Consider the following 21,586-nt stretch of genomic DNA (forward strand, 5'->3'; position numbering starts at 1 on the left):
CTTGCAAGGTAGGTGTGCCTTACTGTGAGCGTGCGATAAGGCACTGCTGTTCAAACACAGCTGGTGGCACTGTCTGCAGCAGGTCTGCTTTCTGTTAAGCTCTGCTCTTCTTTCATGTCCTCCTGTCCTTTTCAGCTCCTGCTCCCCTCGCCTGCAAGTGGAGCAATGCTCAAGTTTGAGGAATCGTTTCCTCGGCAGGCGGTAAAAGACAACACAGCTGCAAGTTTCGTGTCCTTCATTGTCATTGGGTCAGTAGAGCAAGGAGATGCTCAGAACAGCTCTAAGTCTGCCTGTAACAGCAGTGTGTGCAAGAGAATAACGACTCCTTCTCCCCTCTTGTAGAAAGCAGCCTGCTTGAGAGCAGAAGAGCAGCGGGCTGCCTACTGTGTGGTGCTGAAGGGCATTTCTCCCAGCTGAGATTCCCGAGCCCACGCTGGCGGAGAACGTGCTGCGCCACGGTCTCTTCTGTGGAGCCGCTTTGCAGCTGCTCTGTGCGCTGGCTGTAATCGTGCCAGTTTCCAGGTGCCATAAGCCAGTAAGTCGTGCTCTCTGAGGTTGATAGAAAGGCACGGGCAATGGGCAGGGAGGGAACAATCTGCAGCTGTGGCCTACGGTGCTGTGCCCCAGCACTGCTGAGAGTGCCGTCGTTTGTCCTGCCCTTCCTTCCGTGTGCGCGTGTTCCTGATGCACGCCAGGAGCCTTGGGGTGCAAGCTCATCTGCTGCTGCTGTGCTGTGTGTGCTGCCAGGCAGTGTCCAAGCCCTGTGCAGGCGCTGCCTTGCAGGAGATGGCTTTGGGTTCCAGTTCGTATGGGACTTCGGGGAAGGAGATAGAGGTGGAGTTTCTGGCGTGCCCTGATGGCAGGAAGGCGGTTTCCAGTGCTGGCAGCCAAAGCTGCCCAGGTGGGTGACTTGAGCTCCCCAAGCAAGCTGTCAGCCACTTGTTACCTGTGAAGGTTCCCTGACCGTTTCTGCCTTGATTCTTGTAGGACTGGCACAGTCTTGGGACTCAGTCTGGCGAGGCAGTGAAGAAAGCCAAGGCAAGTGCTGCTCTGCTGAGGAAGAAAGCCCAGAAGGAGAGCAAAAAGAACCGAGAAGGGCTTGAGCGAGAAGGCCCACAGGACACTGGGATCAGCTGGAATGCTTCCTCGGAGGTGGCACCAAAGGTAGCGGACTGAGTCAGCGTCCGGTTTTGTGGCATGGCCGTGCTTTCTCTGTCACGGACAGTGCAGCGGAACTGCCAGTGCTTGGGCTGGCAATCGCGGGGGCCGTGAACCTGTCGGCTCTCCCCTGAAATTCTGCTGGTTTTCCCCCGTTTCCTTGTTGGTCTTCCCAACGGGTGGCCTTTCAGCCCACCTGTAACTGCTGGCCACAGGCTGTGAGCATCCCTTTGCTCTCCAAGGACCGCTAGCAAAAGCACGAAGGAGGGGAAGCGGCCCGGGAGGAAGCAAGGCGTCCCTGCACTCAGCCCCTTGAGCTTGCCTCTCTTCCTGGTGGCTTTTTCAGCCCTGGGCTGTGCTGAGGGTTGCTGTTTGCCCCGGGAAGCCCAGCTGCACGCGGGCAGCCGTGGCCTGCACATCAGCCTGGCGTTGGGGCACGAGGAGTCGAGGTGTGGGTGGGATGGTGTGAAGAGCAGCGCTGGGAGCGGGGAGGAGGAGAGGGCAGTGGGTGGGCGGCAGGTGAATGTGCCTCGGAGCAGAGCTCAGCCTCGAGCTTGGAGGACACTGAGCCGTGCTGCGCTGCTGCAGCTCCAGTGGCTTCAGGCGCGTTACGGCAGCACCACGTGTTGTGCCAGGGTGCTGCGAGGGCACCTTGCTGAGCCATGAGGGGCGACTGCTTTGCCAAGTGTTTTCCTGTCGCTCCTTGGAGTTCCTGCGTTTGAATTACTGCACGATGATGTGCTGTTTAAACTGCTCCTCGTACCTCTGCATCATCTGCAGACTGTGCTGCCAGGGCCCTGATGGAGGGGTGGAACGTTACTGGTGCTGGGTAGAGGCCAAGGCACCTTTCTATCAACTGGCTTCCAGCTGAGCTTTTGCCAGTTCTCGCAGCCCTCTCTGTCTGGCCCTTGGGGTAGTTTTGTGCCCACCTCGTAGCTCTCTTTTTTAGCTGGTATGTCATCAACTTGCCTATGAGGCTGTGGTGAGACAGTGAGGAAAGCCTTCTTGAGGTGGGGAGAAACAGAATTCACTGGTGTTTTCTTTCCCACCAAACTTCCCCACCCCTCCCCCCGTGGGAAGCATCGGTACCCAGTGGTTTCCCCTTTGTTCTCTGTCACCCTTTTCCTTAACAAGTCTTGAGATGGCTCCTGTGAGGAGGTGTTGCCTAACTTCCCAGACTTTGATGAGGCAGACTGGCATTCCTGCATCCCTCTTAAAGGCAGAAGTGACGTTTGCTTTCATCCTCTCACCAGGTACCTCGCCTGATCACTGTGATTTTTCAGTGACAGTTTAGAATTGGCCTTAGAGTGACATCAGCCTTCAGTGCCCACGGTACACAAAGCACTCTGCCTTGCTTCCCTGCTGTACTTTCCCTGTGCTTGCTATCCCAGATGTTCACCAAGGGTCAGTAAATGCAGCTTGGTTAGTTGCAGCAGATTCCAAACATAGTTTTCTACGCCTAGTATATATCTGCAGGAGAGCAGACTATCAAGTTATGCAAACCGAACTTTTGATATTTCTTCAGAAAATTTGAAGTAGTAGCTGCAGCCATATTTCATATCAAATAGAGGCAGAGAAAAAATGACCATCTGGTGCTGCAGTGCTTGGCTGTGTGCTGGTTAAAGAGCACGGGGTGCTGCACTGAGAGCATGCAGATGGAAGCACCGTGTGTGGCTCAGCTCTGGGCCTGCTGCAGGAGCAGGGAGGCAATGTGCTGTGTCCCCTCCTGCCTATTTTTCAGTGCTTTGGCTAAAAGTGAGGAGAAAGCAACCATCCTTCAGGTCAGCATTTTCTTCTCAGCTGTCTTTCTGCACATAGCAGGGGTTGGAACCAGATGATCATTGTGGTCCTTTTCAACCCAGGCCATTCAATGACTCCGTGACAGCTGGGAGCAGCCGGCCGTCATTTCCCTGCACAGCCATCGCTCGCAGCGCTGGAAGACGCAGCGTTCAGTTGAGGCAAAGAACGGAGTGTAAAGAACTGAGGAGAATGAGAGCAACAAAGCCTTTTATCGGGTATGTTTAACACCAACGGGAGTTGCGTTTCACAAAGCGACAGAGCCGTTACCACAACTGTCGGCCGCCGGCCCCACTTCGCCTCGCCACGCCACGCCGCCGGGCCCGACCGTTACCGCGGCGACGCCGCTTAACCCCTCTCAGAACGGGTGCTTCCGGGTTTAGCAGCGCGCCCCGCCCTCTGATTGGTGGAGCCGGCGGCGCGTGCGCGCGGGGCATTACTGGGCGTTACTGGGCGCTGAGGCGGCGGGTCGCGATGGTGAGTGATGCGGTCGGGCCGGGGCCGCTCCTCAGGCCGAGCCGCGCGGCTTCGGTGCTGAGTGCGGGCCGGGGCTGCTGGGCCGGGAACTGCGCCGCCGGGATCGCTAGGGAGTTGCTGGGAGCCGCGGGGCGCTGGGGCGGCCGGCACCGCCCGAAGCCGTGCGGGGAAAGGCCGCGGCGCTGCCCTGCACCGCTGCGGAGTCTGAACGCCGGGGATTCTCGGCCGGCCGCCGGGCCCGACCGTTACCGCGGCGACGCCGCTTGAGCCCTCTCAGAACGAGTGCTTCCGGGTTTAGCAGCGCGCCCCGCCCTCTGATCGGTGGAGCCGGCGGCGCGTGCGCGCGGGCCGTTACTGGGCGTTACTGGGCGCTGAGGCGGCGGGTCGCGATGGTGAGTGATGCGGTCGGGCCGGGGCCGCTCCTCAGGCCGAGCCGCGCGGCTTCGGTGCTGAGTGCGGGCCGGGGCTGCTGGGGCGGGAACTGCGCCGCCGGGATCGCTAGGGAGTTGCTGGGAGCCGCGGGGCGCTGGGGCGGCCGGCACCGCCCGAAGCCGTGCGGGGAAAGGCCGCGGCGCTGCCCTGCACCTCTACGGTGTCTGAACGCCGGGGATTCTCGGCCGGCCGCCGGGCCCGACCGTTACCGCGGCGACGCCGCCTGAGCCCTCTCAGAACGAGTGCTTCCGGGTTTAGCAGCGCGCCCCGCCCTCTGATTGGTAGAGCCGGCGGCGCGTGCGCGCGGGGCATTACTGGGCGTTACTGGGCGCTGAGGCGGCGGGTCGCGATGGTGAGTGATGCGGTCGGGCCGGGGCCGCTCCTCAGGCCGTGCCGCGGGGCTTCGGTGCTGAGCGCGGGCCGGGCCTGCTGGGGCGGGAACTGCGCCGCCGGGATCGCTAGGGAGCTGCTGGGAGCCGCGGGGCGCTGGGGCGGCCGGCACCGCCCGAAGCCGTGCGGGGGGAAGGCCGCGGCGCTGCCCTGCACCGCTGCGGTGTCTGAACGCCGGGGATTCTCGGCCGGCCGCCGGGCCCGACCGTTACCGCGGCGACGCCGCTTAACCCCTCTCAGAACGGGTGCTTCCGGGTTTAGCAGCGCGCCCCGCCCTCTGATTGGTGGAGCCGGCGGCGCGTGCGCGCGGGGCATTACTGGGCGTTACTGGGCGCTGAGGCGGCGGGTCGCGATGGTGAGTGATGCGGTCGGGCCGGGGCCGCTCCTCAGGCCGAGCCGCGCGGCTTCGGTGCTGAGTGCGGGCCGGGGCTGCTGGGGCGGGAACTGCGCCGCCGGGATCGCTAGGGAGTTGCTGGGAGCCGCGGGGCGCTGGGGCGGCCGGCACCGCCCGAAGCCGTGCGGGGAAAGGCCGCGGCGCTGCCCTGCACCGCTGCGGTGTCTGAACGCCGGGGATTCTCGGCCGGCCGCCGGGCCCGACCGTTACCGCGGCGACGCCGCTTAACCCCTCTCAGAACGGGTGCTTCCGGGTTTAGCAGCGCGCCCCGCCCTCTGATTGGTGGAGCCGGCGGCGCGTGCGCGCGGGGCATTACTGGGCGTTACTGGGCGCTGAGGCGGCGGGTCGCGATGGTGAGTGATGCGGTCGGGCCGGGGCCGCTCCTCAGGCCGAGCCGCGCGGCTTCGGTGCTGAGTGCGGGCCGGGGCTGCTGGGGCGGGAACTGCGCCGCCGGGATCGCTAGGGAGTTGCTGGGAGCCGCGGGGCGCTGGGGCGGCCGGCACCGCCCGAAGCCGTGCGGGGAAAGGCCGCGGCGCTGCCCTGCACCGCTGCGGAGTCTGAACGCCGGGGATTCTCGGCCGGCCGCCGGGCCCGACCGTTACCGCGGCGACGCCGCTTAACCCCTCTCAGAACGAGTGCTTCCGGGTTTAGCAGCGCGCCCCGCCCTCTGATCGGTGGAGCCGGCGGCGCGTGCGCGCGGGCCGTTACTGGGCGTTACTGGGCGCTGAGGCGGCGGGTCGCGATGGTGAGTGATGCGGTCGGGCCGGGGCCGCTCCTCAGGCCGAGCCGCGCGGCTTCGGTGCTGAGCGCGGGCCGGGGCTGCTGGGGCGGGATCTGCGCCGCCGGGATCGCTAGGGAGCTGCTGGGAGCCGCGGGGCGCTGGGGCGGCCGGCACCGCCCGAAGCCGTGCGGGGGGAAGGCCGCGGCGCTGCCCTGCACCGCTGCGGTGTCTGAACGCCGGGGATTCTCGGCCGGCCGCCGGGCCCGACCGTTACCGCGGCGACGCCGCTTAACCCCTCTCAGAACGGGTGCTTCCGGGTTTAGCAGCGCGCCCCGCCCTCTGATTGGTGGAGCCGGCGGCGCGTGCGCGCGGGGCATTACTGGGCGTTACTGGGCGCTGAGGCGGCGGGTCGCGATGGTGAGTGATGCGGTCGGGCCGGGGCCGCTCCTCAGGCCGAGCCGCGCGGCTTCGGTGCTGAGTGCGGGCCGGGGCTGCTGGGCCGGGAACTGCGCCGCCGGGATCGCTAGGGAGTTGCTGGGAGCCGCGGGGCGCTGGGGCGGCCGGCACCGCCCGAAGCCGTGCGGGGAAAGGCCGCGGCGCTGCCCTGCACCTCTACGGTGTCTGAACGCCGGGGATTCTCGGCCGGCCGCCGGGCCCGACCGTTACCGCGGCGACGCCGCCTGAGCCCTCTCAGAACGAGTGCTTCCGGGTTTAGCAGCGCCCCCCGCCCTCTGATTGGTAGAGCCGGCGGCGCGTGCGCGCGGGGCATTACTGGGCGTTACTGGGCGCTGAGGCGGCGGGTCGCGATGGTGAGTGATGCGGTCGGGCCGGGGCCGCTCCTCAGGCCGTGCCGCGGGGCTTCGGTGCTGAGCGCGGGCCGGGCCTGCTGGGGCGGGAACTGCGCCGCCGGGATCGCTAGGGAGCTGCTGGGAGCCGCGGGGCGCTGGGGCGGCCGGCACCGCCCGAAGCCGTGCGGGGGGAAGGCCGCGGCGCTGCCCTGCACCGCTGCGGTGTCTGAACGCCGGGGATTCTCGGCCGGCCGCCGGGCCCGACCGTTACCGCGGCGACGCCGCTTAACCCCTCTCAGAACGGGTGCTTCCGGGTTTAGCAGCGCGCCCCGCCCTCTGATCGGTGGAGCCGGCGGCGCGTGCGCGCGGGCCGTTACTGGCCGTTACTAGGCGCTGAGGCGGCGGGTCGCGATGGTGAGTGATGCGGTCGGGCCGGGGCCGCTCCTCAGGCCGTGCCGCGGGGCTTCGGTGCTGAGCGCGGGCCGGGCCTGCTGGGGCGGGAACTGCGCCGCCGGGATCGCTAGGGAGCTGCTGGGAGCCGCGGGGCGCTGGGGCGGCCGGCACCGCCCGAAGCCGTGCGGGGGGAAGGCCGCGGCGCTGCCCTGCACCGCTGCGGTGTCTGAACGCCGGGGATTCTCGGCCGGCCGCCGGGCCCGACCGTTACCGCGGCGACGCCGCTTAACCCCTCTCAGAACGGGTGCTTCCGGGTTTAGCAGCGCGCCCCGCCCTCTGATTGGTGGAGCCGGCGGCGCGTGCGCGCGGTGCATTACTGGGCGTTACTGGGCGCTGAGGCGGCGGGTCGCGATGGTGAGTGATGCGGTCGGGCCGGGGCCGCTCCTCAGGCCGTGCCGCGAGGCTTCGGTGCTGAGCGCGGGCCGGGCCTGCTGGGGCGGGAACTGCGCCGCCGGGATCGCTAGGGAGCTGCTGGGAGCCGCGGGGCGCTGGGGCGGCCGGCACCGCCCGAAGCCGTGCGGGGGGAAGGCCGCGGCGCTGCCCTGCACCTCTGCGGTGTCTGAACGCCGGGGATTCTCGGCCGGCCGCCGGGCCCGACCGTTACCGCGGCGACGCCGCTTAACCCCTCTCAGAACGAGTGCTTCCGGGTTTAGCAGCGCGCCCCGCCCTCTGATCGGTGGAGCCGGCGGCGCGTGCGCGCGGGGCCGTTACTGGGCGTTACTGGGCGCTGAGGCGGCGGGTCGCGATGGTGAGTGATGCGGTCGGGCCGGGGCCGCTCCTCAGGCCGAGCCGCGCGGCTTCGGTGCTGAGCGCGGGCCGGGGCTGCTGGGGCGGGATCTGCGCCGCCGGGATCGCTAGGGAGCTGCTGGGAGCCGCGGGGCGCTGGGGCGGCCGGCACCGCCCGAAGCCGTGCGGGGGGAAGGCCGCGGCGCTGCCCTGCACCGCTGCGGTGTCTGAACGCCGGGGATTCTCGGCCGGCCGCCGGGCCCGACCGTTACCGCGGCGACGCCGCTTAACCCCTCTCAGAACGGGTGCTTCCGGGTTTAGCAGCGCGCCCCGCCCTCTGATTGGTGGAGCCGGCGGCGCGTGCGCGCGGGCCGTTACTGGCCGTTACTAGGCGCTGAGGCGGCGGGTCGCGATGGTGAGTGATGCGGTCGGGCCGGGGCCGCTCCTCAGGCCGTGCCGCGGGGCTTCGGTGCTGAGCGCGGGCCGGGCCTGCTGGGGCGGGAACTGCGCCGCCGGGATCGCTAGGGAGCTGCTGGGAGCCGCGGGGCGCTGGGGCGGCCGGCACCGCCCGAAGCCGTGCGGGGGGAAGGCCGCGGCGCTGCCCTGCACCGCTGCGGTGTCTGAACGCCGGGGATTCTCGGCCGGCCGCCGGGCCCGACCGTTACCGCGGCGACGCCGCTTAACCCCTCTCAGAACGGGTGCTTCCGGGTTTAGCAGCGCGCCCCGCCCTCTGATTGGTGGAGCCGGCGGCGCGTGCGCGCGGTGCATTACTGGGCGTTACTGGGCGCTGAGGCGGCGGGTCGCGATGGTGAGTGATGCGGTCGGGCCGGGGCCGCTCCTCAGGCCGTGCCGCGAGGCTTCGGTGCTGAGCGCGGGCCGGGCCTGCTGGGGCGGGAACTGCGCCGCCGGGATCGCTAGGGAGCTGCTGGGAGCCGCGGGGCGCTGGGGCGGCCGGCACCGCCCGAAGCCGTGCGGGGGGAAGGCCGCGGCGCTGCCCTGCACCTCTGCGGTGTCTGAACGCCGGGGATTCTCGGCCGGCCGCCGGGCCCGACCGTTACCGCGGCGACGCCGCTTAACCCCTCTCAGAACGGGTGCTTCCGGGTTTAGCAGCGCCCCCCCGCCCTCTGATTGGTGGAGCCGGCGGCGCGTGCGCGCGGGGCATTACTGGGCGTTACTGGGCGCTGAGGCGGCGGGTCGCGATGGTGAGTGATGCGGTCGGGCCGGGGCCGCTCCTCAGGCCGAGCCGCGCGGCTTCGGTGCTGAGTGCGGGCCGGGGCTGCTGGGCCGGGAACTGCGCCGCCGGGATCGCTAGGGAGTTGCTGGGAGCCGCGGGGCGCTGGGGCGGCCGGCACCGCCCGAAGCCGTGCGGGGAAAGGCCGCGGCGCTGCCCTGCACCGCTGCGGAGTCTGAACGCCGGGGATTCTCGGCCGGCCGCCGGGCCCGACCGTTACCGCGGCGACGCCGCTTAACCCCTCTCAGAACGAGTGCTTCCGGGTTTAGCAGCGCGCCCCGCCCTCTGATCGGTGGAGCCGGCGGCGCGTGCGCGCGGGCCGTTACTGGGCGTTACTGGGCGCTGAGGCGGCGGGTCGCGATGGTGAGTGATGCGGTCGGGCCGGGGGCCGCTCCTCAGGCCGAGCCGCGCGGCTTCGGTGCTGAGCGCGGGCCGGGGCTGCTGGGGCGGGAACTGCGCCGCCGGGATCGCTAGGGAGCTGCTGGGAGCCGCGGGGCGCTGGGGCGGCCGGCACCGCCCGAAGCCGTGCGGGGGGAAGGCCGCGGCGCTGCCCTGCACCTCTGCGGTGTCTGAACGCCGGGGATTCTCGGCCGGCCGCCGGGCCCGACCGTTACCGCGGCGACGCCGCTTAACCCCTCTCAGAACGGGTGCTTCCGGGTTTAGCAGCGCCCCCCGCCCTCTGATTGGTGGAGCCGGCGGCGCGTGCGCGCGGGGCATTACTGGGCGTTACTGGGCGCTGAGGCGGCGGGTCGCGATGGTGAGTGATGCGGTCGGGCCGGGGCCGCTCCTCAGGCCGAGCCGCGCGGCTTCGGTGCTGAGTGCGGGCCGGGGCTGCTGGGGCGGGAACTGCGCCGCCGGGATCGCTAGGGAGTTGCTGGGAGCCGCGGGGCGCTGGGGCGGCCGGCACCGCCCGAAGCCGTGCGGGGGAAAGGCCGCGGCGCTGCCCTGCACCTCTGCGGAGTCTGAACGCCGGGGATTCTCGGCCGGCCGCCGGGCCCGACCGTTACCGCGGCGACGCCGCTTGAGCCCTCTCAGAACGAGTGCTTCCGGGTTTAGCAGCGCGCCCCGCCCTCTGATCGGTGGAGCCGGCGGCGCGTGCGCGCGGGCCGTTACTGGCCGTTACTGGGCGCTGAGGCGGCGGGTCGCGATGGTGAGTGATGCGGTCGGGCCGGGGCCGCTCCTCAGGCCGAGCCGCGCGGCTTCGGTGCTGAGTGCGGGCCGGGGCTGCTGGGGCGGGAACTGCGCCGCCGGGATCGCTAGGGAGTTGCTGGGAGCCGCGGGGCGCTGGGGCGGCCGGCACCGCCCGAAGCCGTGCGGGGAAAGGCCGCGGCGCTGCCCTGCACCTCTACGGTGTCTGAACGCCGGGGATTCTCGGCCGGCCGCCGGGCCCGACCGTTACCGCGGCGACGCCGCCTGAGCCCTCTCAGAACGAGTGCTTCCGGGTTTAGCAGCGCGCCCCGCCCTCTGATTGGTAGAGCCGGCGGCGCGTGCGCGCGGGGCATTACTGGGCGTTACTGGGCGCTGAGGCGGCGGGTCGCGATGGTGAGTGATGCGGTCGGGCCGGGGCCGCTCCTCAGGCCGTGCCGCGCGGCTTCGGTGCTGAGCGCGGGCCGGGCCTGCTGGGGCGGGAACTGCGCCGCCGGGATCGCTAGGGAGCTGCTGGGAGCCGCGGGGCGCTGGGGCGGCCGGCACCGCCCGAAGCCGTGCGGGGGGAAGGCCGCGGCGCTGCCCTGCACCGCTGCGGTGTCTGAACGCCGGGGATTCTCGGCCGGCCGCCGGGCCCGACCGTTACCGCGGCGACGCCGCTTAACCCCTCTCAGAACGGGTGCTTCCGGGTTTAGCAGCGCGCCCCGCCCTCTGATTGGTGGAGCCGGCGGCGCGTGCGCGCGGGGCATTACTGGGCGTTACTGGGCGCTGAGGCGGCGGGTCGCGATGGTGAGTGATGCGGTCGGGCCGGGGCCGCTCCTCAGGCCGAGCCGCGCGGCTTCGGTGCTGAGTGCGGGCCGGGGCTGCTGGGGCGGGAACTGCGCCGCCGGGATCGCTAGGGAGTTGCTGGGAGCCGCGGGGCGCTGGGGCGGCCGGCACCGCCCGAAGCCGTGCGGGGAAAGGCCGCGGCGCTGCCCTGCACCGCTGCGGTGTCTGAACGCCGGGGATTCTCGGCCGGCCGCCGGGCCCGACCGTTACCGCGGCGACGCCGCTTAACCCCTCTCAGAACGGGTGCTTCCGGGTTTAGCAGCGCGCCCCGCCCTCTGATTGGTGGAGCCGGCGGCGCGTGCGCGCGGGGCATTACTGGGCGTTACTGGGCGCTGAGGCGGCGGGTCGCGATGGTGAGTGATGCGGTCGGGCCGGGGCCGCTCCTCAGGCCGAGCCGCGCGGCTTCGGTGCTGAGTGCGGGCCGGGGCTGCTGGGCCGGGAACTGCGCCGCCGGGATCGCTAGGGAGTTGCTGGGAGCCGCGGGGCGCTGGGGCGGCCGGCACCGCCCGAAGCCGTGCGGGGAAAGGCCGCGGCGCTGCCCTGCACCGCTGCGGAGTCTGAACGCCGGGGATTCTCGGCCGGCCGCCGGGCCCGACCGTTACCGCGGCGACGCCGCTTAACCCCTCTCAGAACGAGTGCTTCCGGGTTTAGCAGCGCGCCCCGCCCTCTGATCGGTGGAGCCGGCGGCGCGTGCGCGCGGGCCGTTACTGGGCGTTACTGGGCGCTGAGGCGGCGGGTCGCGATGGTGAGTGATGCGGTCGGGCTGGGGCCGCTCCTCAGGCCGTGCCGCGGGGCTTCGGTGCTGAGCGCGGGCCGGGCCTGCTGGGGCGGGAACTGCGCCGCCGGGATCGCTAGGGAGCTGCTGGGAGCCGCGGGGCGCTGGGGCGGCCGGCACCGCCCGAAGCCGTGCGGGGGGAAGGCCGCGGCGCTGCCCTGCACCGCTGCGGTGTCTGAACGCCGGGGATTCTCGGCCGGCCGCCGGGCCCGACCGTTACCGCGGCGACGCCGCTTAACCCCTCTCAGAACGGGTGCTTCCGGGTTTAGCAGCGCGCCCCGCCCTCTGATCGGTGGAGCCGGCGGCGCGTGCGCGCGGGCCGTTACTGGCCGTTACTAGGCGCTGAGGCGGCGGGTCGCGATGGTGAGTGATGCGGTCGGGCCGGGGCCGCTCCTCAGGCCGTGCCGCGGGGCTTCGGTGCTGAGCGCGGGCCGGGCCTGCTGGGGCGGGAACTGCACCGCCGGGATCGCTAGGGAGCTGCTGGGAGCCGCGGGGCGCTGGGGCGGCCGGCACCGCCCAAAGCCGTGCGGGGGGAAGGCCGCGGCGCTGCCCTGCACCGCTGCGGTGTCTGAACGCCGGGGATTCTCGGCCGGCCGCCGGGCCCGACCGTTACCGCGGCGACGCCGCTTAACCCCTCTCAGAACGGGTGCTTCCGGGTTTAGCAGCGCGCCCCGCCCTCTGATTGGTGGAGCCGGCGGCGCGTGCGCGCGGGGCATTACTGGGCGTTACTGGGCGCTGAGGCGGCGGGTCGCGATGGTGAGTGATGCGGTCGGGCCGGGGCCGCTCCTCAGGCCGAGCCGCGCGGCTTCGGTGCTGAGTGCGGGCCGGGGCTGCTGGGGCGGGAACTGCGCCGCCGGGATCGCTAGGGAGTTGCTGGGAGCCGCGGGGCGCTGGGGCGGCCGGCACCGCCCGAAGCCGTGCGGGGAAAGGCCGCGGCGCTGCCCTGCACCTCTACGGTGTCTGAACGCCGGGGATTCTCGGCCGGCCGCCGGGCCCGACCGTTACCGCGGCGACGCCGCTTAACCCCTCTCAGAACGAGTGCTTCCAGGTTTAGCAGCGCGCCCCGCCCTCTGATTGGTAGAGCCGGCGGCGCGTGCGCGCGGGCCGTTACTGGCCGTTACTAGGCGCTGAGGCGGCGGGTCGCGATGGTGAGTGATGCGGTCGGGCCGGGGCCGCTCCTCAGGCCGTGCCGCGGGGCTTCGGTGCTGAACGCGGGCCGGGCCTGCTGGGGCGGGAACTGCGCCGCCGGGATCGCTAGGGAGCTGCTGGGAGCCGCGGGGCGCTGGGGCGGCCGGCACCGCCCGAAGCCGTGCGGGGGGAAGGCCGCGGCGCTGCCCTGCACCGCTGCGGTGTCTGAACGCCGGGGATTCTCGGCCGGCCGCCGGGCCCGACCGTTACCGCGGCGACGCCGCTTAACCCCTCTCAGAACGGGTGCTTCCGGGTTTAGCAGCGCGCCCCGCCCTCTGATCGGTGGAGCCGGCGGCGCGTGCGCGCGGGGCATTACTGGCCGTTACTGGGCGCTGAGGCGGCGGGTCGCGATGGTGAGTGATGCGGTCGGGCCGGGGCCGCTCCTCAGGCCGTGCCGCGGGGCTTCGGTGCTGAACGCGGGCCGGGCCTGCTGGGGCGGGAACTGCGGCGCCGGGATCGCTAGGGAGCTGCTGGGAGCCGCGGGGCGCTGGGGCGGCCGGCACCGCCCGAAGCCGTGCGGGGGAAGGCCGCGGCGCTGCCCTGCACCGCTGCGGTGTCTGAACGCCGGGGATTCTCGGCCGGCCGCCGGGCCCGACCGTTACCGCGGCGACGCCGCTTGAGCCCTTTCAGAACGAGTGCTTCCGGGTTTAGCAGCGCGCCCCGCCCTCTGATCGGTGGAGCCGGCGGCGCGTGCGCGCGGGGCGTTACTGGCCGTTACTGGCCGTTACTGGGCGCTGAGGCGGCGGGTCGCGATGGTGAGTGATGCGGTCGGGCCGGGGCCGCTCCTCAGGCCGTGCTGCGCGGCTTCGGTGCTGAGCGTGGGCCGGGCCTGCTGGGGCGGGAACTGCGGCGCCGGGATCGCTAGGGAGCTGCTGGGAGCCGCGGGGCGCTGGGGCGGCCGGCACCGTCCGAAGCCGTGCGGGGGAAGGCCGCGGCGCTGCCCTGCACCGCTACGGTGTCTGAACGCCGGGGATTCTCGGCTGTCTGTGTATCCGAGCTGCGGGTCGAGACAGCCGGAGGGAAGGCCGTGTTAATTACCGGCTTCTTCAGGCTGATGTTCTGTGGAACCCCGAACATCCTTTTTTTTTTTTAATTGTACGTTCTCGGCAGGATGCTTCCTGTCCAGATTGCGGCGGGTGATTGTGGCCTTAGGGCTCAGTCTGTGTGGAAATAAAGGAATGCGGATGGAAGCTGTATGTGAAGAACTGCAGCAGCTCGTTGGGACATGCAGTGCTGTGGGACTGTGGCTCACGTTTTCTAAGCAAAACTGCCGTGCTGATATGCGGCTTGTATGTCCATTAGTTGATGTAAGAGTCTGACAGGAGGAGGTTCTGATTTCCTTTTACAGAGCGCATCTCTTTCCCAGATGCTATCTCTTGCATCACCCAGCCTTATGTTGGGATTAAGGTTTTGTTTGCTGCTCAGATTCAGTACGTGATGTTTTTCTGGGTGATGTTTTTGTTGCCCGGTGGATGGCAGGGGCTGAGTGAGGTGTTGGGGAGGAGTCTCCTCTGTGTGCAGCTCCGGAAGACATCCCTGAACAAACAGCTGTGAGCTGCCAGAGCTGCTCCCCCTCCTCTGAGTTGGGTTAACTGCTGGTTGGTTGAGGAGATTCAAAATCAGCGTGGTTCTGTCTGGATGCTTCTTGGCACCCAAGCAGATTTGTTGAGGTCTGTTTAGGTATTTGATGACTTTGGGCTCAGACGCATTTATGAAGAAGACAGGACGTTTTTTCAGATGGAACAGAGAGTTCCATCTGAACAGAGCCGCTGTTTATCACTCAGCATTTTCACACCCTGTAGTTATCTGGGCTTTTTTTCTCTTTCCTTGTCTCCCAAGTGGAAGCAGTCCAGCATTCAGAAGAAATCAAGGCCTCCGCCAAAGCAATTAAAGTTTGTTTTTTGGTTGTTTGTTTTTTCTGTGTAGGATAATAATTCTGCTTTGTCAAAACAAGCTCAGGTGGTGCTGTGTGATCATAGCAGCAGTCTGCATTACTCTGAAAGCTCCCAAAGCCCCGTGGAAGGTTTGCTGGCAGTTCTTAGGCTGAACTAATGCTTTTTTTTTGCTGACACAAATCACCTCTCCCAGCTGGGGAGGTGGGCAGGGGGTTACTCACGGTGCCTGACAAATGCAGCCCCGTTGCCAGGTGCCCCCTGTAGCTCTGGCCTTTCCCATGACTTTAGCTGATTCTTTTGTTCTGTGCCAGGTCTTGCAGGATCTGAAATGTGCAGCACGCCTGTGTTTCCTTTACAGGGAATCAAAAACATAAAAACTGATGCTTGGGCCTTCAGTCATCTTTTTTTCTTTTATCTCTGGGGGAGTTGTTTTTCCAAAGTAGTGATCCCTACACCAACAGTAATTCTAAATAAAGAGCACGGATCACTTCTTCCTTTTGCTTTTTATGTTTTTAATTCCTCTTAGCGCTGGTTTGAGAAAAGGGAGGATAGTTTTGCATGTAGAGCGTGCATTATTCTGTTTTGCTCATGAATTCCATTTGTAGGTACACAAATTTTGCTCTGTGCCTATACTGTAGCAGTCTAAGAAGTCTTCCCTGTGTGAGCCAGCAGTAAGGAGCTCATTCATGGGGCTGCAGGAGGGTTGGGAGGAGGAGAGGGTAAAATTAAAAGAGAGTTCCAAGTTTGCACAAGATTGTAATCACAAACGACTGAAGATTACTCAGACAGATCATAGGATGGCTTGGGTTGGAAAAAAGCCTAAGGATCATCAAGTTCCAACCCCCTGCCACAGGCAGCACCGCCAACCTCCAGATCTGGCACCAGACCAGGCTGCCCAGGGCTCCATCCAATGTGGTTTTGAACACCTGCAGAGATGGGGCATCCGCAGCCTCTCTGGGCAGCTGCTCCAGCACCTCACCACTCTCTCTGGAAAGAACTTCCCCCTGATATCCAAAATGAGTGGAAACCAACTAAAAAGACCAGGCAGAGAAAACAGTACTAAAGCACACAGTGCTTTTTGGAAAGGTACAGGCCGTGTCTGTGTGTCATCTTTGTGCATCTTTACTGTCAGGCACATTGTTGTGAGGCTTTAGTTGAAGGCAACCAGCACCTGTGATCTTTTGATTTGCGCTGTTTTTTGCAGGCTGAGGTAGAAGAAACGCTGAAGCGAATTCAGAGCCAGAAAGGAGTGCAGGGACTCATTGTTGTTAATCCTGGAGGTACTGTCAGTCTGTTTTCTCAGATCATAACTTACACCACTCGTGCTTTTTAAGGAGTTGCAGTTGATGTCTCTCTCAGCAGAGATTTTCCTGTACTTAAGCTCAGCTGTTAAAATTGTGTGTCAGTTTAAGCCAAATGTTTTCTAGAAATAATCCTTAGAAAACATGGCAGATGTTTCCACTCTCCCCCTAAAACACTTATTTTTGTTTTTATTTATCTGTTTATACATCTCCGATGAGTAACTGGCAAAGCAAAAGGAAACCACTGATGTTAGTAGAGGGAAGCGGTTATTCTCACCTTCATCTGTGGTTGCAGAACTTAACCTCTCTGTCTTATTTCTGTTCATGCTCTTCTTTTAAGCTTTCAAAAGAGCACTCCTGCTCCCACCCCCCTGTTTTAGCTCTCTAACCCATACTCAGGTTCACTGGCCACTGCAGTTGGATACGGTGATACCTGGAGGGAGTTGGTTCAAAAGCTGTGTTACTGACCCTTGCTGTCCCCGTGGTGGCTTCTTGCAGGTATTCCTATCAGAACCAATATGAACAAAACCAAAACCAGTCAGTATGTTGGCCTACTGCAGGGCTTCGTCATGATGGCAAGGAGCATCGTGCGCGACATCGATCCCCAAAATGACCTCACCTTCCTGCGGATCCGCTCCAAGAAAAATGAAATCATGGTTGCTCCAGGTAAGAGGAAGCAGGCTGACAGCACCCAGCAGATACTTCTCTCGTGAGGTCTGCCAGAGTCGCCTGTTGGCTTCTCTGCGGTAGAGATGCTGTGAGCCTGAGAAATGAGTTCTGCATGCTGCTTTTATTCATGTTACCCACTCTGTTCTTTTCCAAAGGCTTTGCCCTTCATTGCTTTCTTCAGTTGGAAATTTTATCACTGACCTTAGCTTGCTTTTTCATGCCGCAGTGTGCGAAATCACTTTCCTCGTTTAATTTTCTCGGAGTAGAAATGGTTAATTAGCATTTGACAGCGTGTTGCAGCCTCTCATGCTTTGTGTTTTTCAACATGGAATCCAGAAAGTCGGAAGGAAATGTTTTGAGACCAGTTTCACCTAGCTGAGTGCTGAACTTACAAACCAGTGTCATGCATTGACATGGGATAGTTCAATTGGAAACTGGCACAAGGTTGGACCATCACTGCACGTCCTGTCCTTGGTTCCCAGCAGCAGATCCCAGCTGCTCCCTCTGCTCCCCCTCCTCAGGGGCTGCAGGGCACGGTGAGGCCGCCTCTCAGCCTCCTGTTCTTCAGACCAGGCAACCCCAGTGCCCTCAGGCTCTCCTCACAGCACTCGTTTTCCTGCTGCTCTGTGTCCTCCTCAGGATGCTTCCAAGAACCTCAGTAACCCTGCAATGTTGTGGAGCCCAGGGCTGTACACAGTGTTCAAGCTGAGGCCACACCAGTGCTAAATATGGTGGAAGAATCACCTCTTTTGACCTGTTGGTTGTGCTTTGTGTAATACACCCCAAAACGTTTGCCTCTCAGCTGCCAGGGCACACTGCTGGCTCTTGCTGAGCCTGCTGCCACCTGTGCCCTCGGTCCCTTCCCACTGAGCTGCTCCAGCCACTTAGCTGTAACATCTGCTAATTCCCTCAGAAGCAAGTCCTGCCAAACTCCATGGACCATGGCCGTTCAGCTGGTACAGCTGCATCCCTACAATTGTAATGTCTGCTAATTGAAAGTTACTGCTTCCCCTGTGATGTCCTCCAACTCAGAGGTCCAGGCAAACCAAGATCTGTTGCTGTTGTTAAATACTGAGGCAGAAAAGGCGTTAGACATCTCCACCTGTGAGGTGACCTTTCACCCCAAGTATCAGTCCCCTGTTTTCCTTTGACCTCCTCTTGCTGCTGACAAACTTGCAAAAGCCTTTTTGTTGTCTCACACCACACTGCTCAGCATCAACTCAAGTACAGCTTTGGCTTTTCTTGTTTTCTCCCTGCAGATCCGAACTGCAGCTCTGTACTCTCCCTCTGAAACCAGACCTTGCTTCCAGATGCTGTGTGCTTTCTTGTTTTGCCCCAGTTCCAGGTGTTCCCTCTTCAGCCAGGCCAGCTGCCCCACTTGCTTGGCACATGGCACAGTGGCATTGCCTGCTCGCAGGCTTTTGAAAGGCGTTTCTTGAGAAGTGACCAGCTCTCCTGGGCCCCTGGATACTGGAGAGCAGAATTGTAGGGAACACTGCTAATTTGCTCCCTGAGAAGCTTAAAGTTTGCTCTCTTTAAAAGCTTGTGGTGACAATTCTGCCTTTTTTTTTCCTCCTTACACTAAAAGTGTTGAACTCAACCACTTCATGATCCCTGTGGCCACGACGGCTGCCTGCTGTCACAGCTCCCATAGGGCCTTCCCTCTCGTACATGAAGTGCAGGAGGGCTTCTGTCCTAGCTGGCTCACTCAGTACCTGTGAGTACTCGTTCCACTTCTGGCTCAGAGGAAAGGATTTTAACATGGAGCTGTACTGGGTCACAGAATGTGGCAGCAGCCTTCTTTCTGGAGGTACTCCTCGGTATTTCAGCCAGCTATGAAACAGGGATGAGTTGCATTAATGGTGCAAGAACTCAGCTTTGTTCCTGTGGACTGTAGTGGCATTCTGCTGGTGGGGAGGCAAAGAAGGAGGCTGGTGCTCCAGCAGGCAGCTGTGCAGGAGCTGGTCGGAGCAGTGCTTGGGGAAGAGAGGCTCTGGGGTTTGTGCTGGTGCATCCTCTCATTTCCATACGAAAGATGGAAAGAGAAATAACCATTACTCCAGAACAAATGCAGCTGGAGCCCCTTTGGTCCAGCAGCCTGGCTGTGAGATATGGGAAATCGCTGTCTTGCGCTGCCTAGTTTGCTTAAGTCATTGCACGTGTCAGTTATTCTCGTTTATTAGGGATGAACGGTGTTAAATTTGGCTCTTGAGCATGTGAGACTTTTCCACCACGAGACTCAGATAAGTGATCCAACACGTCAAACCTGTTCTGATCACTGGGGATGAATGTCAGGACAGCGTATCAGTGAGATACGAGAAAGAGACAAAGCTGGAAGTTCCTGTATTTAGCAACAGGGATGCTTTTCTTTGTGAATCAATATCAACAATGAGAGAATAATTTGTTTTTTTTTCTTTTCCCTTCCAGAAAATGACTACCTCTTGATTGTCATCCAGAGTAGAAAGGAATGATTCCACTCACTGGATCTGCTTTTTTCCCTTTGCCCTACTTTCTTTTTTTTAATTTAATGCTAAAGTGTAGAGCTCTGGTATTAACTCTGTTGTGCCACTTCTGTGATGTTTTGGAGGAACCAAAGCAGGTGTTCTTGTTGTCTGTATGCTTTTGACACATAGAAAAAATGGCTTCTTTTGGGATCACTCGTCATTTTGAGAAGGAAATGGTGAATTAGAACCTGGTGACCTTGGCAGTGAAAAAAAGTAAAATAAAAATGCAACAGATGCTTTTAATAGTTGACAACATAACACAGAAAACCCTAGTAACATTCTACAAGATTATTCTCTGTACATTTCCATGATCCTGTCGCCATTAGTAGAGTTGAGCTCTTACACTGTTACTTTTGAATGACTAAATATGAAACCTTCCTGTCCTGTTGTTCTCTCTTATTTTATGTTACTTGAAAAAGTCTGGTCATATTAAATTTAAAAAGTGTCATCAGTGATGGCTTTTGTCTTGTTTTTCCTTGTCTTGTAAGGAATTCAATTATTGTCACAATTGTTTTTTGTTTTTTTCCTTCAAAAAGTAGAACCTTTGTAGGGCGTTTTACCTCTCTGCTGCTTTCTCTGAACAGTGATCCACTGAAAATACATGTGCTACATGCTTATAATTGCCTGAGAGGTTGGAGTGTCTTTCCACCACGTCTCTTTGTTGTCTCAGGCAGCAACAGAGGTGCTGTGCCTGAATGCAGACATCGAGGCTCTGTTGGAGCTCTCAGCTGTCGCAGTTCAGGAGCTGCTTTCATCTGATCCTTGCTCTCGTCATTTTTCCGTGCATGTTATTAAAGATAAAAATGTTACCTGGTTCCTCCGAAATAATAAAGGAAATGTTTTTCTGTAGCCTTGAAAAGGTCTTGTAACTGCATGCAGAGTTGAAGGGTTTGTGCCCGGTGTTTGTGTCACCAGTTTGTCCCATGTGGCAGACGCAGCTCTGCCTTGTACTGAAATGTCCTTGCGCTCTGCAGAATGCCACAGCCCACGTTAAAAAATGGTGCATATTGTCTTGTGCTGCATTTCCTTTGTGTGCTCAGCTCAGTACTGGGAGCGGCATCAGCAGCGTGCAGCGCTCCGAGAGCCCTGTTCCTCCCCAGGCTGCTCTGTCCCATGGGATGGGAGGGCTGTGCAGTGAGCTGTTCCATCTTGCCTGCTGGGCTCCCTCCTTTTCACCCCTCTGACCTAGAAGTTATGTGCTGGCAGTTCTATCAGCACGAAAGGATTTCCCTTGATTCAGTAACTGCAGCCTTACTGGGGGATGCTGCTGCTTGTGCTGGCGAGGGATTGCTCCTGCCTGACAAATCCGTGTTAGCAGAAGTGCCCAGCCTGTGTTCAGATCTGCCTTCTGGAAGCTACAGGCAGTGCTGGGAACACGGGGTAATGCCTGGTTAGTGCCTGGTTTTACACCTGGGAACAGAATTAGAATCTGTGTGATCTCAGCAGGTTATGGGATCAACCGGGCAATTGGCTGCAGTAAAGTTTTGGAGTCTGTTAGTAAAAACGTTGGTGATGGTTTGGACGCTTTTCTGCATTTCAGAGCAGAAAGTTCTGTGGTGTGTATGTGGTGACTAAGCAGCAAAGGTCACCTGGATGTTCAGCATTTTATAATGTGTTTTCAGACTTGGGCATTAATTTACAGACCGTTTCTATTTTTTTAGATGGTGTTTTTGACCGTAAAAGCCAGAAATGTTTTCAGAAGAGAACAGAAATCCTAACTTGAAATCGCTCCTATGGTCAGTCCTGCAGCACCTGCCTGTCCATATTCTTTGGTATTTTAAGAACTTGTTCATATTTTGAGCACCTCGGCTGTCATCACTGTGACTCAGGGTTGGCTGCTGCTCAGTTCGTGAACTGTTTCTCCCATCAGATGTCTGACCACACCAAACTGGTGCCTCCCTGCAGTCAGGTTCTGTGCCAAGCAATGATTAATGTAAACATCCATCTCCTAGGTTAGAAGTCTAACTCACATAGCACGCATACGCTGACTTTTAGTATTTAATTTTGATTTGATACCCAGCAGCTTATACGAAACATGCCATCTGTTACAATTTAATTAAATATTGTCTCCAGAAAATTACTTCCAGCAAGCTGGAAGCTCTGGATAATATCTGAATAATGAGGCAAGGCAGAAGAAAAACATGTCTTCAGTTGTTTCCTTTCTTTTTTATTGTTTGTGGCCGGAGAAACGTTTCCCTGCAGGCTGTGACCTGCTGGTGTGTTTTCGCTTTCCCTGGGAGGTGCGACTGCTACTCCTAGTGCTGAAGAGTTTTTGGTGCCCAGCATTCTATTTGACTCTTCCTTAAGGTAACTATCCTGCCATCCTATCTGTATCCTGTCTGCCTTTAGGACAGAGGGATGTTTGTTTTCCCCTAAGAGCCTGTAGGCAGCCAGTTGAACAACGAAGATCATGCATGCTTTCTGCATTGCATTGAGGCCGTAAATGAGAGCATAAACTTCCAGTGAAATTGATTATATGTGTGTGTGTGTGTATTCCAAGGTGCTGTTCCCTATCTGACTTTGAATGTATTGAGGAACTTGAATAAAAGGGTCTTGAAGCTGATTTTGGGGTGCCACATCCAGCTGGTGAGGGCAGGGCCTTGTTTATGTTACGCTATTGCCAATTTTACACCAGGTGAATCAAAGTTGTTTCATTTTTATTTTTCAAGTAGGGTGGATCAAGGTGAAGAACAATACTCTCTTAAAGTATTAC

The 21,586-nt window shown here is 61.8% G+C and overlaps 2 protein-coding genes across 29 annotated transcripts in view; both read left to right on the forward strand.

The window, feature by feature from the left end:
* The first annotated feature begins 3,183 nt into the window (after nt 1–3,183).
* Nucleotides 3,184–19,324, forward strand: LOC125701233 (dynein light chain roadblock-type 1-like). Of its 26 annotated transcripts, none has more exons than XM_048962972.1 (4): nt 3,184–3,432; nt 15,604–15,679; nt 16,199–16,366; nt 18,797–19,324. In XM_048962972.1, the coding sequence occupies exons 1-4, from the start codon at nt 3,430–3,432 to the stop codon at nt 18,838–18,840; spliced, it is 291 nt and encodes a 96-aa protein (XP_048818929.1). In that variant the 5' UTR covers nt 3,184–3,429; the 3' UTR covers nt 18,841–19,324. The 26 variants fall into 26 exon arrangements, with proteins under 26 accessions (XP_048818929.1, XP_048818919.1, XP_048818930.1 ...); XM_048962962.1 differs by lacking the exon at nt 3,184–3,432 and adding an exon at nt 3,769–3,824; XM_048962973.1 differs by lacking the exon at nt 3,184–3,432 and adding an exon at nt 4,179–4,216.
* LOC125701229 (dynein light chain roadblock-type 1-like) overlaps nt 9,658–21,586 on the forward strand; it is a 59,247-nt gene continuing 47,318 nt past the window's right edge. The window contains exon 1 of one of the 3 annotated variants that reach the window (XM_048962927.1): nt 9,658–9,717. In XM_048962927.1, coding sequence (XP_048818884.1) covers nt 9,715–9,717 — 3 coding nt within the window. In that variant the 5' untranslated portion in view covers nt 9,658–9,714. Of the gene's footprint in view, nt 9,718–12,795; nt 12,858–13,177; nt 13,260–21,586 lie in introns of those variants that run through there. The other 2 variants (XM_048962929.1, XM_048962925.1) reach the window with 2 other exon arrangements.

Source organism: Lagopus muta, chromosome 16 (assembly GCF_023343835.1).
Source record: "Lagopus muta isolate bLagMut1 chromosome 16, bLagMut1 primary, whole genome shotgun sequence".
Taxonomy (NCBI): Eukaryota; Metazoa; Chordata; class Aves; order Galliformes; family Phasianidae; genus Lagopus; species Lagopus muta.

Excerpts from the sequence above, each read along its gene's own strand:
- LOC125701233 (XM_048962972.1), top strand. Across the intron at positions 15,680-16,198 it reads CATTGTTGTTAATCCTGGAG|GTATTCCTATCAGAACCAAT; the intron begins GTACTGTCAGTC and ends GGCTTCTTGCAG. Across the intron at positions 16,367-18,796 it reads TGAAATCATGGTTGCTCCAG|AAAATGACTACCTCTTGATT; the intron begins GTAAGAGGAAGC and ends TTTCCCTTCCAG.